General features: G+C 39.9%; 1 protein-coding gene and 1 pseudogene across 1 annotated transcript in view; one reads left to right on the forward strand and one right to left on the reverse strand.

Moving 5' to 3' along the window:
• The window catches only part of C7 (complement C7), a 60,919-nt gene that overhangs the window by 17,641 nt on the left and 24,434 nt on the right, over positions 1 to 18,844 (reverse strand). Inside the window, exons 7-13 of the mRNA XM_021208378.2 lie at positions 17,451 to 17,618; positions 16,940 to 17,186; positions 14,439 to 14,552; positions 8,000 to 8,166; positions 4,622 to 4,850; positions 3,538 to 3,709; positions 280 to 367 (exon numbers count right to left, since the gene is read on the reverse strand). Of these exons, the coding sequence (XP_021064037.1) occupies positions 280 to 367; positions 3,538 to 3,709; positions 4,622 to 4,850; positions 8,000 to 8,166; positions 14,439 to 14,552; positions 16,940 to 17,186; positions 17,451 to 17,618 (1,185 nt within the window). The remainder of the gene's footprint in view (positions 1 to 279; positions 368 to 3,537; positions 3,710 to 4,621; positions 4,851 to 7,999; positions 8,167 to 14,438; positions 14,553 to 16,939; positions 17,187 to 17,450; positions 17,619 to 18,844) is intronic.
• LOC115065038 lies at positions 18,623 to 18,721 on the forward strand (annotated as a pseudogene).

The following is an 18,844-nucleotide window of genomic DNA, read 5'->3' on the forward strand; positions in this document are numbered from 1 at the left end:
AGAAGGAGAAGAAGAAGAAGAAGAAGAAGAAGAAGAAGAAGAAGAAGAAGAAGAAGAAGAAGAAGAAGAAGAAGAAGAAGAAGAAGAAGAAGAAGAAAAGAGGAAGAAATCATCTTGAGCCAAAGGATGAATGAAATCCCCTCCGCTACTGAAGTAAAAATGCACATATAAAATATATTAGTACTATTTGACCATGGAGAAAGATATATGTTATGTCCAAGTAAAGAGATAGAAGTTGGAATATTCATAAAGAAAAAAATATATCTTTTCATAACCAACTTGAACAAATCCATCTTTTAAGGCAGGGGGTGGTGGGCAGAATCCTTTTGGAGCCAAAGACGAACTAAAGCAATGTGGCTCAAGTAATCTGAAAAGGAAACAGCAACAAATGAAAATTACTATGATTGAGTTCCATAGTTTAGTTGAATAAACATTATATTGTATTATTATATGATATATTTTTCCTTTATATCTGAAGTCATTCAAATAGAAAATACAAGAACACGGATATATTCTTTTGTCTTTCACAGAACCAATATGTGATCACATTTACATTTGTAAATACATTGAGCATAAATTCAATCTATAAAAAATGATAATTTAAATATCTACAGGATCAGTACTATGAGAAGCAAGGTGAACATCTTTGGGTGACGCATCTACATTATAAGATTTCTAGCTCGATCTGTCTCAGATATCACTGTGTTTCCTGCTGTTGGGCTCTGAAATCCTTTTATCTGAAAATTAATTCCACTTAGTAAGACTATCAAGTCTACGATGAACAGAGATCCTTAAGGCCACATCACCAATGCTATTCCTAAAAACGTGCGATCACCATGATCATCCCTACAGGAGTTGATAATTATTCTCATGATAATGAAAACACCCATTGTTAAACAGTGATTGTCCATCATGCCTCTGTGGCAAACTACCAATCCACTCCAGCGAGTGGAATCTGAGCAGGAAGAACAAGGGCAGGTTGTGTGACACTTCCTTCTCAGTTAAATTCCTCATCTTTTAAAACACCCCCAAGGAAACCAGAAATGTGAAATATCAAATTTTTCTTATTGGCGCTGATCGGGACAGATTCCCTCCTTTGAACAAACAAGAACAAAAAAAGAAGGAGGAGGAGGAGGAGGAGGAGGAGGAGGAGGAGGAAGAGGAGGAGGAGAAAGAGAGGAGGAGAAGGAGAATGAGGAGGAGAGGAGATGTGTTTTATTCCCTTAGAATGTTCCCCTAAGTTTGTTATTCCTCCATCAAGCAGGCTTAATTTTGTGTAAAAGTGATTTCACAAGTGCAGGGAAATGGGTTCCCTCCGACAAGAAGCCGCTTCCACACTTTCACAGTCTTGGAGGCACATGTGCAATGGTTCCCCACTATAACCCATGTGTCCTTTGGCTTCCTCACTGAAGAGACATGGGTTACTGCTGTTTAACAAGGCATGAAAGACCTAGGACCAAGGCAGCCTATGTCCTTGTCCATGGCGTAGCACCTAGTATATATCCATATACCCATGGACCTTGTCTCTTTCCTTAACTCACCTGGCCTTCAAATTATCTTACTAGAATTTTTAGTCTAGTTTCTAACCTTTGGAATGTGGAACATATGGACCAACACATGCACTTTTTGAATCTTTTATATAGACCTGCTGGAAAAGCACCTCCAAATGCCACACACAATGTCCCCACTCAGCCATCAGAAGCCAGATTCATCATTGCCCTAATTCCAAGGGGGGAAGGGGGAAATGACAAGGAAAAAATAAAGGTAAAACTGGCTCAGGAGACCTGAAAGAACAACAGCCTGTTTATTCTGTGGCTAAATCCCAAAAATGACCTTGTGCCTCTTTGGCCATATCATCTTTACCAGGATTTGGGAAGCATTTGGGGGCTGGGACCCATGGTCTGGTTCGTAATTACTTTAGGATCACCTCTTTCGGGGGGGATGGATATTAGAGCAACAATAAAGTCCCAATAAGAAAAACTCCTTCTGGGACTGGAGAGGTAGTTAAGAGTGCTCACGGCTCTTACAGAGGACCAGAGTTCCGTTCCTAGCAGCCAAGTCAGATGGCTTATTCCTGCCTCTACTTCTAGCTCCGGGAGAATCCCTAACCTCTTAACGTTCTTGGGCATGGGCGCTCACATAGACAGGTAGATACTTAAAAATAAGAAATTAACTTTTTAAGAGAATAAAAACCTCCTTCTGGCCAAAAGAATAGAATCTCTGGGGAGAACTAAAATTCTAGTTAAGCCAGATCAATCTCTTGACCAAGGGACTTGCCCTAAGCAGGCAGGCTCACCTTACGCTGTGCTAAAGAGATTATCATAATAATTATTTCTTCAGTGAGATGCTATATTTTGCCTTGCCTGACCTCCTGCCCCCTCCTAGCTCAGTCTCTTACAGAACACAATAATACCGCTTCACACACTTATCCACGTTAAGTCCTCAGGGAAATATAACTTTTCCTTCTCTGTCCCCGCTCTAACTCAGCATGCCTTCCCTAACACTTCCGATTTCCCCCACCCACATTTGCAGATTTCTGATTTGTTCGCTAAAGCTCCCCTGTCCAGCACGTGACTGGCGTGTCACGTGTCTCGCGTCCCTGGCGGTTTACATAGCGTGGCTTTTCTTTCTCTTTCTTTCTCCTGCCCGCTTCATTCTTCCATTATTTCTCCTCTGGGAAGCTGATGAGATTTATAGCTCCCTCAACCTAGGAGTATTTCTTTTAAACTCTGATAAAATTGCATTTCCTGCTTAGAAAAATAAAATATTTCTGCAACAGAAAAAAAAAAACCTTGGCATGGAGACAGAAGCTTGCAATCCCAGCACTTTGGAAGTACAAGCAAAAATATCAGGAGTCCAAGGTCATCTTGCATCACATAGTAAGTTTGAGGATAGCACTGGGCTACAGAAGACCCTGCCTCAAGTATAAATAATAAATATTTTAAAAGAATAATTTAAAAATTTTTAAAAGAATTTAACAGGGGTACAGTTAAATCGGCAAAGTTGAGAGAGCTTTAGCATCCTCATTCCCAGTGTCATATTACTGGCAGATTTCTACCAGACCGGCTGGCAAAGTGTAAAGTGTTGGACTTGATGCTTAACCCAGAGACCAAGAAAGTAGGAGGCACTGGAGTATCTGAAAATTATCACACTTAATGTTTTCCGTGTGCCCATACCAGTCACTTTTACATGATTTAGCTCTTATATTTTATTATCAGCTTGTCTGCAGCTACTATTCTGATTTTAAAGACACACCAAGTGAATTGCTCAAGGCTACACAGCAAGTAGGGAGCAAACCCACTGGCCTCCTACGCCCAGTGACTAACCCTGTGTATCCCGGTGTTGGGAAAAGCTGAAGCTCGCAGCCAGTGCTACTAGCCTCCCACCTTCGTTGACTCTAGTTCTAAGGAGCCAAGCAAACACTGGCAAAAATCCCTGCTTGACTTCTAATGATCTCAGAGCAGCGGTCATCACCCTCCCACTCAGTGCACAGGACGTGTCCTCTCGGTGACTGCCAAAAGGTCCAGTTTCCATTACCGCAAGTTCTCCAAGTCCTGGTCTTCACACTGCTTACTCTCAGTTGTTTCTCCAAGACAGGACTTTCCACCGTCTCTGGGAGGGGGATTATTGCATTTCCGGCTCCTTGTTCTCTTCCCTTGAACACAGGGGCTCCAAGAGGACCAACAGTTCCAACCTCCGTCAACCCCTCCTGTAATAGAAAAAAGAGGCTCTTGACTGCTGGAGAGCACGACGTCAGAACTCAGTGCTAGGCTTCCTGCTAATGTGCTCACTGGGGATGGGGGGGGGGACGGTCGTGGGGGGTATAGATAATGGACTTGTGAGATTTAGAAAGGGTGTATTGTAGGCTCTGCAGCCGCTGGACGTGAATCCCGCTGGGGTATTTTATTAGTACACAACCTTTGACCAGGCTTTCAAACTTCTTGTTCCTTTGTTATTCTGGGGTTTTCTGGGGGGGGGGGGGGTTCATAGCAGCCAGAATGACTCTACTCGGTGACTTGAAGAACCCACGTTCAGTCTGCTGTAGATAAATTCTTGCAGTATCTTAAGTGTGCGGATGATTTTGAGTGTCAAAGTGCTTTCATGTACATTGTATCATGGACTTGCTTCTCCAGACAATGATCAAAGGGAAGGGGAAGACACATTCCCATTCCTACTGCATATTCCAATACTTGCTAGCAAAGAGTGCTTCCATTTTAACAGATCATTGAAAATCTTCATGCCTATTGAAAAATATCGACTAGTGGCACATAATACAAACTAGTAGAGATGTTCCAAAGAGCTCACTGTCACAAAGGCTAGCTTCCACAGAGCTGTGTTAAGCACAAAACCTGATTGAGATAATCCTGAAAAGATGGAAAGATGTTTTAAACACAATTCTATTATAATAGAAAACAGTCGAAGCCAAAATGGTGCCAGCTGAGTAAGAAGAGAAACAGCAGAAGACCTTGACCTCAGAAGCTACGATGTGGAGATGGGAAACGGAGGGAGTTCAAACGCAGCTTCACTTATCCAAACACAAAGCAGTGCATGTCAAGGGCCAAAGGGAACTACTCTCTTTTCAACGGATCCCTCGAGATGAGCGAAAACCTATTATGCTGACCTGCTTGATCGCCGACAAGGACTCCTTGCTCACACGCCGAACCAAATGTGTATGGTTTGCAGTGACACTGGCACTGTGTCCCCAGAACAATAGCGAGGCCGCCATTCTGGCAAGGCTGGCAATGGCAGGGGTCAAATTCGTCGAAGTACTCCTCAAGGGCCCGCTTCAGGTACAGCCTTTTCACAGAGGCACAGGGCACCTCCTTGACCAGCTCATACAACGGCGCCAGCTGCAGAGAAAAGATGTCAGTCAGGGCTCCGAGGATTAGGAAAGAGTGTGCTTCTTATTATATATACACCCAGCCCCACTGAAACAAAAGCAAAAGCCATGCTTTCTTTCTTGCTTTCATTACAGTTGCCCCTATAGTTTGTATGTCTCTAGACTGTCCCCAAAACATAAACAGAACCAAATCCTATATAGGCTTCCTATTCATATGGACCTATGATAAAGCTGTCTCTCTGTCTCTGTCTCTTTCTGTCTTTCTGTCTCTGTCTGTCTGTCTGTCTGTCTGTCTCTCTCTCTCTCTCTCTCTCTCTCTCTCTGTGTGTGTGTGTGTGTGTGTGTGTGTGTGTGTGTGTGTGTTGTGTCCCTGTGAATGACACATGTGGGCAGATGCCTATAGATGCCAGATATCTTGGAGCTAAAATTATTTATAGACAGTCGTAAGCCTCCCAACATGAGCAGCAGGAACCAAGGTGTGGTCCTCCAGATGAGCAGCCAGTGTTCCTAACTGATGAGCCTTCTCTCTGGCTCCCTATGACAGAGTATGGTTTACCACCCAGACCCAGCATGGGATTAACAATAATATTTAATAATAAAATAAAACTCATGAATTGCCTATTTCTGGAATTTTTTTATTTAATATCTTTAGACCCTGAAACTAAAGAAGGAGAAACTGTTCCGAGTGTGTTTCTTGTTTAAATTGGGAGAGGGGAGGAATTCACACTCCTTGCAACATAATCGACACAATCCTCAGAAAGTTTAAAACCAGATAGGGAATGAGTATTATTTACATCTTGAAATGCATTGACTTAAAAAACAAAAGCCAGAGAACATTCATTGTCTAGGTAATGGAAGACTGTGTCAAAAACAATGAGTATCACCTCCATAGAGGACAGAAGAAAGGAAATTGTGCTTAAATTATAGGAAGGAAGGAAGTAGAATTATACTTAGAATTAAATTTTCTGTCTCAGATTTAATACCTCTTTCCCATAGACCAAGGCTCCCTCCTGAAGAAATTTAGAGCAAGGAAAGATTATTACCTTGTATTTGGTTTTTTTAGAAGAAACCCCACTTTGAAGTCAAGGATCTGGTTGCTAAATTTTAATAGCTTATGTGGGAACATGCTTTCCTACATTTAAAAAAAAAAAAAAAAAAGAGTCTCTACCCTCTCTGCCTTGCAGGTTTCTAAATTCTCCTGCACACTATTATGATGGCTAAACCCAGATTACCACAGTAATGTTACCAAGGACTGGACTAGAAGAACTCGTGACAGCCAGGCTCGTCTGAGCAATGGCTTTGAACAGTCATAAGCTGGATGCTGTCTGTTCTTTCATTGTGTCCTTCCTGCCCAACCAGGAAGGTAGTATATCTGCAATAGTTTACAGTCCCTTGTGGGCAAAGGACATAGTTGAGGTTGTGAACGAATGCCTGCTTTCCTCCATTGCTAAAGAAGTTATGGGACCATGAAAATGGCTTTTCTGGATATGCTGAAATGCTGCCTGTCTTATTTGAGGTAAACAGTGTGTTATAGGTTCATGAAGAGCTACTCTAGGTGTTTGTTTGTTTGTTTGTTTGTTTTATCGTTGTCTGGGATAGTGACTAGCATAAAGAGAATAGGTGGATTTGGTCTATTGAGGTTGACATGGTAGAATACAACTTGAGTGTTTTGCAGATTTTTGCCTTCTCTCATGGGCAGTGGTGTCCACAAGACACATGGTGTGAGAGAACACAGTCTCTCGCTGCTCAGGGTAGATGCACACACAGCTCAGACCTCCACGTTAACCTACTACACCATTAGCCACACCCACTCATCTGGTAAACTGTCCGACAGATTTCTGATTGTTCTTCTTTGTGTGATCTGAAACACTGTAACCCTTCCAGCACCCAAGGGGCTTCAGGGTTTTCTAGGCAATGCCCCTCCTTCACCTATAGGTGCATTTTCTGATCATTTAAAGTACATAAAGCCTTGCATTCATTGTTATCAATGCCACCTCTCTAGATCAACATCACAGCAGATCTTGAGTGTTGTGGCCTTCACTCTAATTTCCAGTATGGTCTTTGGTCTTCATTATATGAGTTTGTATAAGTAGGGTTGGGGTTTTGTTTTGTTTTCTTTTGTTTTGAGGAGGGTCTTTGTTTTTATTTTGTTATTGTTGTTGTTTGAAATACATATAGCATGTTATAAAATAAAACACATTTTTTTTAATATAAAATCACCCTCGGCTCTACCTGTCATTTGGTATGTATGTGCTACTGTAATTTCAGAGCCTGTAAACTATAGCATAGGAAGAGAAGTGATCAGCCTGACAGATGTAACAGCAAGCGAGTCTCTATGTATTCCTCTTGGAAAATAGGAAAACCCCGCCCCAGATTACAAAGCAAGGAAAATATGATCAAGGGGCTGGCAAGATGAGCTGGCAGATGCAGGCACTTGCTCCACAAGCCTGACAACCTTAGTTTGGTCTTCAACACCCACACAAAGAGAACTGACGCCACAAAATTGTCTGTGGGTCTCCAAGCGACAGCATGTGTGAGCCCACATACATATATCACACACATACGTTGATAATAAACCAAAGGAGGTAAAGTTTTGGCTATTTCGGGCCAAAGTTAAAATACAAACGTCGGGCTAGAGAGATGACTCAGCAATTAAGAGCATTGACTGCTCTTCCGAAGGTCCTGAGTTCAAATCCCAGCAACCACATTGGGCTCACAACCATCCTTAATGAGATCTGATGCCCTCTTCTGGTGTATCAGCTACAGTGTTCTTACATATAATAAATAAATCTTTGGGCTGGAGCGAGGGGGGGTGGAGAGAGACAAAAAAGTATCTGAAGACAGCTACAGTGTACTTACATGTAATAAATAAATAAATCTTTAAAAAATAGAAAGCATTTAAAAATAAAAATAAAATATAAATGTCCTCATTACTGTCTTGGGATTTACAGGATGTATAAGCTTTACTGCTGATCTACAAATAAACCACATCGGCTGTTTCTTACTATCATGTATATATTCATTTTACTATATAAAGCATAATTGGAATTCGGAAAATGCTAATTGCAGCCAATTCTGTTTAATCACCTTGATGTAATCTCATTTTCCAACACAAGTAAACATGACTGCTCCCACTGCTTCGTGCAGTGCTTCACATACCTTTTCTTTTATGATTGTGGGAAGTCTGGTTACAGACCCGGCCCAGGAGGAATATCGCTGTCTGTTTCCAGCAGGATTATCCAGGTCCAGGAAATTAAGGTCAGCTACAAAGCCAGAATCTCCACCTCTGACCAATGGCTTTCCTCGAAGCACCCTGCCGTTATTTCCTAGAAACGGAGGAAACAAGTAAAATGGATGAAGGTAAGTCAGCATGCACAAATAAAATGAAACTGTCAAGTGAAAGCCCAAGTCTGTCAGATGTTTTTTAAAAATCCATCAAACTATGGCGTCTTGAGAAAAGCGAACCGTAAAGTCAATAGTACGAGGGCTGCCTGGATTTTTGGAGAATTTAAACCATTCTATACAACACTACAGTAGTTATTATCCATCTAACATCCTTAGAAGACCCATTAAAATATACAACACCAAGAGCAAACACTAATGTCAATATGTATCATATAGTATTGATACCTATTATATGAAAAGTAATCTATGTGTAGTTCCTTCAATCTTAGCAATTGCTTCACTGTTGCAGGAGCTATGACAACAGTGAGGGTGGGGAAGGTATGGCAAGTCTCTACATTTTTCTCATAATTGTGCCATGACTCACAGTGGACATAAAAACTAGGATTGAAAAGAAAAGTAGGTGATTGGGGATATTGTTTAGTCAGTAAAGCATTTGTTAACCCTTGTAAAACTCTGTGCACATACCTACACTGCATAAGATTAGTTGTGGGAGAACAAGCCTTTTTATCTCAGCACTCACTCGGGAAGTAAAGAGGATCAGAAGTTCAAAGTCACCCTCAACTACATAACAAGTTGAAGGATTGACTAGGATATGATAGACTCTGTCTAAATAATAATGGTAGTGGTAGTAGTAGTGGAAAAGGAGGAGGAGAGAGAGGAGGAGAAGGAAGAAGAAAGAGGAATGAGAAGGAGAAAAAGAAGAAGAAAACGTCTCTAGACTGATATAGAGGAAACCATAAAATTACTGCTAGTTTTAAATTTTTTAGTTCAGTAAGAATATCATGCATGCTTTGCAGAAGAATATCATTAGAAAAATCATATATACATTAAAGGATGAAGTATCGTGATGAAACTTACTTTCAAATAATTCATAAATAACATAAAGTACTTGAAACACATGCTTAATGATCCTGCTAACTAATCAGTCAATATTATAAATATGTGCATATGTGACAAAATGTCAGAAGAATAATTGTCATGTATAGGTAATAGATATGTAAACAAGTACTGTGTTCTTTAAATTTTTCTCTATGTTTGAAATTCTTTTTGATTAAGTGCTGAAGATAAAAGAGTTCAGGGTCTAGCACATTAACAAATTTTTAAAAGCTGTTAATTAACAGGAATACATTACCTAAAACATGAAAAGTGTTCTGAAAAGTTTGAATGCTAATTGAATTCCTATTTTCCATTTATGTGTCTCATAATTTTAGATGTATTTTTATCTCCACTAAAAATTGGTTCTCACAAAGGTCGTGACTAGACATTTCTAATCCTACAGATCACATTTTGAGTGATTTCCACTTCCTTTTTTTATAACTGTCCAAATTTTGCAATTTTGTCAAATGAACACACTGTACTTCTATCATGAGAAATTATGAAAGCCTGGTATTTTTTAATAAATTACCTGAGTGCCTCATTCCCATTGTTAACCCTGGTTTGATATGCAAATAGTAGCCTTTTAAATGCAGGAAACCCTGGGCTACTGCATCACCCCCAGCGGTGGTGCCTGCAGGGTTCTGAGCTCAGAATAGACCTAGAAGAGACTCTCTAAGGGAAATGCGTCTGAATCTACGTCTGTCACCCTACTTTCCCCAGTGATCTCCAAGGGCAAGAAAGATTGGGGACCATCGCCTTACTGACACACCAGGTTATGAGCAGGTTCTACAAAATTGGTGCCATTTTTTTTTTTTATCATTCGTGCTCTGCCTCCAGACCTTGTGAACCCTCTGCTCTGGCTAAGGCATTTCCTCTGAGATCACGTGGCAAATCAAACAACAAAGAGCCAGATTCCGTGCAGTCTACTATCTCACATCTGGTTCTTGCTAGCTGTGATCTCTGGTGGCCTTTGTGTATTCCAATGTGTCTGTGTATAAAATGAGAATATAAATTCTAAGTACTTTGTAGATAGGAGGAGTGCACTGGTTCGCTTTTGTAAAGCACTCAGAATTATTCTGGAAGAAAATAAGTGCTATATGTTTATTAAATGCAGACTAAAGTCAGCAAGCAGAGCTCTGTTGACAGTATCTCGAACACCAAATGTCAACATCTTCCAAGACCTTCTCTCTCCACCTTGGCATCCAGAGAGCTACTTTTCCATATCATTGGAATTGAGGGGGATAGTGGGAGGGGCTGGGTGGGAGGAGTGTAGAAGGAACTGGAAGGAGGAGAGGGAAGGGGTGATGACTTAATTATTCTTTAATTGATTTTTTTTTTAATGAAAAGAAAAAAACTGTTCTTTGACCACATCAATTCCTTTGAACAGAATGATATCCCTGGTCTTGTCACCTCCATGGTCTTGGTGCCTAGGACTGCCCCCAAAGGTCCCTGCTTCCTCACTGAGCACCACAGCGGTTGAGGTCAGCCTTCATTCCTATCTCTACCCTCATCCCCAAGAATATTCAAGCTCTAATTCTGCCAAGGCTGCTACCTTACAGAAGGCATGGGTATCTCGTTTCCACCCCATCCCCTGCTACACAACCTGTTGCTTTTATGGAAATAAGCTGTAGTCTCAGAACCCAATGGATGCTTTCATCTGCTCTTGGCCAACTTGACTTGGTTGATGTTTCTAGCACTTCCCTGTTAGCCTCTCACTCTTTTACTCTCCATCTCTTTGCTTCTCACCTTAAAGGGTCATTTGTATTCCTCTCCTCCTTCTCTACAGCTTATACTTATATAAACCATCACTTCTTTACTCCTGCGTTCAGACTTCTAGTGGTGTCCAACAGCTACTGGAATCAAATTCAAATTCCTTAACACCACAGCTATATAATCTACATCAGCTGATCTGAATAACATTATCAGCAAAGTAGTGGACACAAAAAAATAACACACACACACACACACACGCACACACAAAATAAATCAGTAGCTCTCCTAAATACAAAAGACAAATAGACTGACCAAAAAAATCAGGGAAGCATCACCTTCTATAAAATAAAATAAAAAATAATAAGCCATCTTGGAAGATCTTTAACTCTAAGCAAGCAAGTGAAAGATTCATATAGTAAAAACTTTAAGATGTTGAAGAAATTTTTAAAAAATCACCAGAAGATAAGAACTCCCATGATCATGAATTGGTAAAAATAACATTATAAGAATGGCCATTCTACCAAAAGCGATCCATAGACTCAAGACAATACCCATTAAATTCCAACAGTCTTCCACTTCACATACACACACACACATACACACACACACACACACACACACACATCTTGAGCAGAACTGTAGGACGCATAGCCAGTTCAGATTTCAACTTGTATTACAGAGTTATAATAATAAAGACAGCATGATATTGCATGAAAACTAATCCTTTGAACAATGTAACCAAGCTGAAGACCTAGACATAATTCCATACATGTACAAACACCTGACTTTTTTCACAAAGAAACTGAAAAATACATGCTAGAGAAAAGACAATATCTTCAATAAATGATGTTGATTAGAATGGATGGCTGCATATAGAAGAATGTAAATAGATCTGTACTTATCCCACACAAAGCACAACTCAAGTGGATCAGGGACCTCTACAGAAGGCCAGATGCATTGAATCTGATAGAAAAGAAAAGTGGGGAATGGCTGTCCAATGATTTTCACAGGAAAAGACTTTCTGGACAGAGTGCTGTTAACAGATTAATAATTGTTAACAATTAATAAATGAGACCTCATGAAACTGAAAAGGAAGGATCACATCATTCAGACAAAGTGGCAGGCTACAGAATGGGGAAAGAATTTTACCAATTATGCATCTAATAGAGGGTTAATATCCAAAATGTATAAAGAACTTTTTTAATGAACATCAAAAAATGATTTTAAAATAGTATACAGAATTGGGCAGACGATTCTAAAAAGATGAAACATGTGTCTGAAAAACAAAGAAATGTTTAACATCTTTACCTATCAGGGAAGTAGAAATTAAAACTACTTTGAAATGTCACCTAACTCAATCCAAAATGACCAAGATCAATAATTATTTTTTAAAAAAACAACAGCAAAAAAAAAAAAAAAAAATAAAAAAAAAAACAATGAACAACTCTTGCTGGTGATAATGAACAGTCATCTATTGCTGGTAGAAGCACAAACTTGTTTAGTAATTATGGAAATCAGTGTGGGGATTCCTCAGGAAGCTGCGGATAGCACTACTTCAAGATCTAGCTAGACCCCTCTTGGGCATATACCCAAAGAACTCTGTATATACCCAAAGGACCCTATACCTTACTATAGAGGCACTTGCTTATTCATGTTCATTGCTGCTCTACGCATAATAGTTAGAAATTGGAAACAATCTAGATGTTCATCAACAGACAAATGGATAATGAAAATGTAATCTATTTACATAATGAAATATTATTCGGCTGATAAGAAAAATTAAATTTACAGGTAAATGCATCAAGCTAGAAAAATCATCCCTGGTGAGGTAACCCGCCCAAAAGACAAATACTGCATTTTTTTCTCTTACATGTGGATGTTAGCATTTCAGTTTTTGATATGTTGTGCTACAACCTGAATAATCACGGAGATTAGGTGCCTAGTTAGGGACAAGAAGAGGGAAGAGGGTCTCCCAAGGAAAGGGAAATAGAATGTAGTATTGTGGCGAGATAAAGGAGAAACTAGAATAAAAGGATTAAATCAGGTGAGGGAAGAGAGAGAAGGGTAAGGGAGGGAATCTGAGGGAGGGAAACTAACACCAAAGGCCATTTGAGAAAAAAAAAAAAAGAGCATGGAAATCTACTATTGAAGCTTCCCAAGATACACATGTGTATGAAAGGAATATTAATGGAACCACTAAATAGCTGGAGAGAAAATGACCCAACTAGACATCTCAAACGTCTCAAAGTAACACCTCCAGTTCCAGTTCAAGTCACATCTTGTTGAGTTGGTGCCCAAAGCAGCCCCATGGAAACACACACACACACACACACACACACACACACACACACATACATACATACACACACAGAGACATACACACATACATACACACACACACACACACATACATACACACACAGAGACATACACACATACATACACACACACACACACACACGTCACAGGCTATTGCAAAGGCCTGTGGGTTACTCTCCACACCATGATGGTAAGGCCCTATTGCTGAATACAATATTTTTATGTTATCAAGCATGGAGAATTGGAACTGACGCCTACCTAAAAATCTTTGCTCCTACTGACTGGCATTCACTGTGGTGAAAGGTGCTCTGTAGACTACTAAAGGAGAAAGGTAATCACCAATGTCACTCAGTTTGCAGCCTACACCCGAAAACCACAAGCAAGATAGTTTGGTGTAATAGTGGCACAAAGGTTATGGTAGCAATCAACCACTTTTTGGTTGGATTTAAGGCCCATTCCATGAGAAGGAATCTATACCTGACACTGCTATCATGACTAAGAACCTGAAACTTCAGGTCTTGGCCTAACAGAAAACCTATTTTATCCTCTTAAAAGAACATAGCAATAAAATTACTCCTGATAACATACTACTAAGCACATAAATGTTCAAAGCTCAACAGAGGAGCTCCTTCTTACAGTAGATAGGAATTAACACAGAGACCCACAACTGGACAGTGTGCTGAGAGTGAAAGACTTTGGAGAACTAAGTCCTATATAGGATGTCTTTATCAAACTCCTACCCTGCTATCACGACCAAGAACCTGAAACTAGACAGAGCATGTAGCTCCTCCTCTGTGGAACATGCTCAAAAGGCACGGCTTTCTCTCCTCCTTTTCTCCATAAACTCTCCTGTAACAGCTGCTGATTTACAGCCTGCCTTCCCTATTGCCTTCTTTCAAACTCTAATAATATTGCTCACAAGCTTCCTATTCAGTCCATTTTTAAATTCTTCAATGAACAATACTAGGAATCTAAAGAGGCCCTAATTTCCCTGTTACCATATCGTGTATAACGAGGCCCCCTAATTTTCTGGCAACAAAAGAACCACTCGAGCCCACGGGTTCAAGGCTAGATTAGTAACATAATAAGAAACTATATCAATAAAGTAAAAATAGTACAATAATTAAAAAATAAAGCAAGACACAAAAATAATCAAATAGATCTCTTTTTTTAAGCAGAATACCAACCAGCTAAAGATTAAAAAGCCCTGGAGACCAAAACTTAATTGATTCTAAGAATGATCAAAGCTAAACTAGTAATGCAAATTGAACTCTTTCTCATTTACCTGAACTTGACTTGGCATCCTCTAGCAGTTTCTCACATCTGCGTGATGATGATGATATAAAAAGAAACTTAAAGTCTTCAGACGAACATGTATTATCCCTCTTTGACTGAGCATCTGGGGGAAAAAAATGCAAAAGCCAAGTGTTTAGTTTCTGTGTTCCTTAAAAACCTTCTTAAGAGTACGGCCAGGAGTAGTTTCCAGCTGCTGAGGCCATTTGCTAAGAGTAACAAAATACTCAGTTTCAAGAGCTCTCTAAAGGCAACGTTCAGAATAGAGGATAGTTGGGTTTTTCTTATTTTTCTCCTATTAGCTTTGGCTGAAGAGAGGGTGGGGACAGGGCATCATCCCAAGTAAGTGTCACATAAAGAAGTAGCAGAAACTGGATACTTCAAAGAGACATCTTTCACCCACTCATGGTCAGTTTCTTAAAAATCAGACAAATAGATGATCACAAGAGTATGGCGGCTTCCTACTCACTGGAGATTCTAAAAGCTGAACTACACAAATTAATTCCTAAACTCTTGGCCCAACTCACTTGACCTCTCTGTCAATATCTATGGTTCCTAATGATAGGAATTGGGAGCAAGGTAGCCCTCTTTTGTAGGCAGTTTGCTTGGGGGTTACAAGCCAAAGAAAATAAGATTTCTACAAGTCCTGGTGGAACAGGTCGAGAGTCGGCTCCAAGGGAGTTGAGGATTGACAATGAACTCTTCCTAAGTGTCAAGATCAGGAACTAAAACCAAAAAACCCTGATGCATCAAGAATCTATCCATGTGTTGATGGACATGAAGGCTGCTTTCATATTTGGGTATTGTAAAGGCTAAGTATATAGCACAACAGTAGAGCCTATGAGTCGGTGACTAGTGAAACCAGAAAGATTATCAATAAATTGTTCATTTGCTTTTCCTTAAGAAATATTGTCTGATCTTGACAACAAATTCTGGATACCTTAAGGAAAAAAAGAACCCTGCTCATTACTGGTGGGAATGTAGACTGGTATAGCCACAATGGAAGACAGGATTGAACCACTCCTGGTACTCCTATATCCTAGGATTAACTATGTCAATACACTGAGGGATACATGCACATCCATGTTTGTTGTGGCATTATTCACTACATGATAGAAGGATATCATACCAGCTTAGATGTTTATCAGCAGATAAATGGATAAAGAAAATGTATATAAACACAATGGAATTTTATTCTGCTGGAAAAGAAAAAATAGTGAAATCATGACATTTGCAGGAAATCTGAAGAAACTAGAAAACATGTGTTCAGTGAAACAAGCCGAAATTGGAAAGACAGGTACTAATCGTTTTTCCTTTGTATGAGAGACCTAGATTTAAATGTGGGGAGAGGGCCAGGGGCTACCCCTGACTCTATTACCCCCCTATGGATCCTGTTCCCCTAACTAGGGGGCCTTGTCTGGCCTCAGTGGGAAAGGATGTGCCTAGTCCTGCAATGATTTGATATGACAGAGTGGGTTGGTACCCAGGGGGCCTCTCCCTTCTCAGAGGAGAAGAGGGAGTGCTGGGGAAAGGGGTTGGGAGGAATGGGAGGGAAGGGAGGCTGTAATCAGGATGTAAGTGAATAAAAAAAATTGATGAATTAATGGAAAATTAATGTGGGGAGATGTGGTGGTTTGAATGTGTTTGGCCCAGGGAGTGGCACTATTAGTGGGTATGGCCTTGTTAGAGTAAGTGTGTCATTGTCGGGGTGGGCAATGAGACCCTCCTCCTAACCAAGAGGGCCTAGTCAGTCTTCTCCTAGCCGCCTTCAGATGAAGATGTGGAACTCTCAGCTCCTCCTTCACTATGCCTGCCTGGATGCTGCCATGCTCCCACTTTGATGATACTGGACTGAACCTCTGAACCTGTGAGCCAGCCCCAAATAAATGTTGTCCTTATAACAGTTGCTCTGGTCATAGTGCCTCTTCACAGCAATGGAAACTCTAACTAAGACACGTGAGTAAGAAGAAAGAAAAGCGAGGACTAGATGTGGGTCTCTGAAAGAAAAAGAAGTATTGGGGATGGGGACTGATTGAGTCTATGTGACAGGGAGGTGAAGGGGACATGAGGAGGTGCAAAGAGCTAAGTGAGAAGGACATTGGGTACAAAGAAAAGACCATAGATGAGGGGGATAAATAAAAAGATATGTATGAAGATGCATAATAAATCCATTACTTTGTAAGCTAACTTAAACATGTACTTTTAAATAAAATCCGAGAAATGGGAAAGATTATAACGTTATTATAAAAATCTAACATCCTCTAGAGACGGGTGATAATGGTAATGATTTAGCTCGACATTATTCAAAGGAGTAGGCAGACACTGCTTAAATCATGTGAGAATTTGAGTACAGTAAAATAGATGCCTGTAATTTTGGACTCCTCTGCAATTTAAATCTCTATTGAATTTTAAAGCTTAAAAGTTTAACTTAACCACATATATTCTCCCATTAAAACTCTTCAAATGCTTTAGATAACATTTTTAATACCATACCACTTTTTTGGGAACCTCCTGAATCCACATAAAATAGAACTCTATAGTCTCCTCCTAAAGACCCGGACTGCAGGTAATGTGTCCCATACTGATCGATTAACCGTCGGTAGGCACTGTAGTCATACAGAGTGGGAAGATGGGAGAGTTCCTTCCAGAATGGCTCAGCAAGTTGTAAAAATTCAGGATTATTATTAATGAACTGGGCCACTTCCACAGTGTTCTTAACAACCAACAATGTATAACTCTTCTGGAAAGAGAAAAAGTAAATGATGTTTCAGGTGGAAGAAAACACAATACAAAAGATAGTTCCCTATCCATCGTCGTGATCAGCTGCCAATTCTAGTCACACAATTCGATTTTTCTGGTGGTCTGGGATCCCCTTCTCTTAAAGAAGTTATCTTTGCCTTAATGTAAATCAAACGCCAAGTACTTTTGATGATAATAACAAATGATAATAACGCTGGAAACTAGCTAAAAACAGAAGAAACAATAGCTAAAGTTTCAAACTAACCGTTGTCATGTCGATTTTCTCTGTTTCTGAACCGTGAGTTTGTTGATTCGATGAGCGGGAAAGAAAGCCCTTCCGTGAATAAAATGAATTTCCCTCTGTGGATGTGTGCTTTATGTAAGACCAACTGCTGTTGTAAAATTCATAGTTAAAATCATTATGTATTTTCACCTAAACGGAAAAGAAGAATTTTTACTATAGGGATGACATATATTCAAGATGCTTCTGTTTTATCTTTTAAGATGCATGTTTTCTTCACACAGTCTCACATGAACACAAATCTCTGCACTTAGACAAAACAGCTATGACTCACATCTAAGTCAGGCCTGACTGTAGACAGTGTTCTAAGACACCGACTATAGATGAGCAGGACCTGGAGTATCAATAACAGTTAACTCCAAGCAATTCACAAAGCACATATGGGTACAGACTTATTTCGTTTTTTCACTTATTTTCTTTACTAAGAATTTAGCCCAAAAATAACCAAATCCATACAGCTCTACCAACAGAGAACTAAGCCTTTAACTCTTAATTTTCCACATGGAAGAACAGGGAAACAGATGGGTAATGTGAAACAATTAGATTCTTTTGATTTTGTGACAGGATACTAGTTTAAACTTCCTGATTCTGTTGGATTAATGCTAACGTTCAATAACCTTTTTCCACTGGAATTTTAAAACAAACTACAATTTAGTTACATGGGGCCTAGGTGTGTCTTTCATGGAGAGAAAAACTGACTTGTTTCTTCTGGATTTTCTCTTGCATCAAACTGGTATAAGCCCAAAAGCTTCCAAGTGCCATGAGTAGAGCAAGACTCTTGTGGGAAGCATGAGGGTGAGTGCTTTAGGCTATCTCCTGCACAAAGGACATGCAGCCTCAGATCCATACAATCACACCACAGAGCTACAGGCTTCAGCACTAGAGAATGGCATACTTTTTCTTAGTCAACAAGAAGTGCACCTTCTGCAAGCATTTCTATCTCACACCCATCTGTTTTTGTGATCGAAGCACTAATAAACACAGACAGAACAAAAGAGATGAAAATGAGGAATTTCCAACATGACACTGAAAAGAATAGAAGATTATGCAGCCACCCTAAATGATGTTTGTGAAGGGAAGTATTATACTGTTGGATTCAATGGTGTGGGTATGACTATCAGAAGTTTATATCCCATGCTCAATTCGGCAGCATATATTAAACTGGAACGATACAGAGATTGGCATGGTCCCTGCACAAGGATGACATGCAAATTTGTGAAGCATTCCAAATTTTTTTCCAACCCAAAGTTATCAAAAAAGACAAGGAGAGGCACTTCATACTCATCAAAGGTAAAATCTACGAAGATGAACTCTCAATTCTAATTATCTATGCTCCAAATGCAAGGGCAGTCACATTC

The sequence above is a fragment of the Mus pahari genome, chromosome 11 (genome assembly GCF_900095145.1).
Source record: "Mus pahari chromosome 11, PAHARI_EIJ_v1.1, whole genome shotgun sequence".
Taxonomy (NCBI): domain Eukaryota; kingdom Metazoa; phylum Chordata; class Mammalia; order Rodentia; family Muridae; genus Mus; species Mus pahari.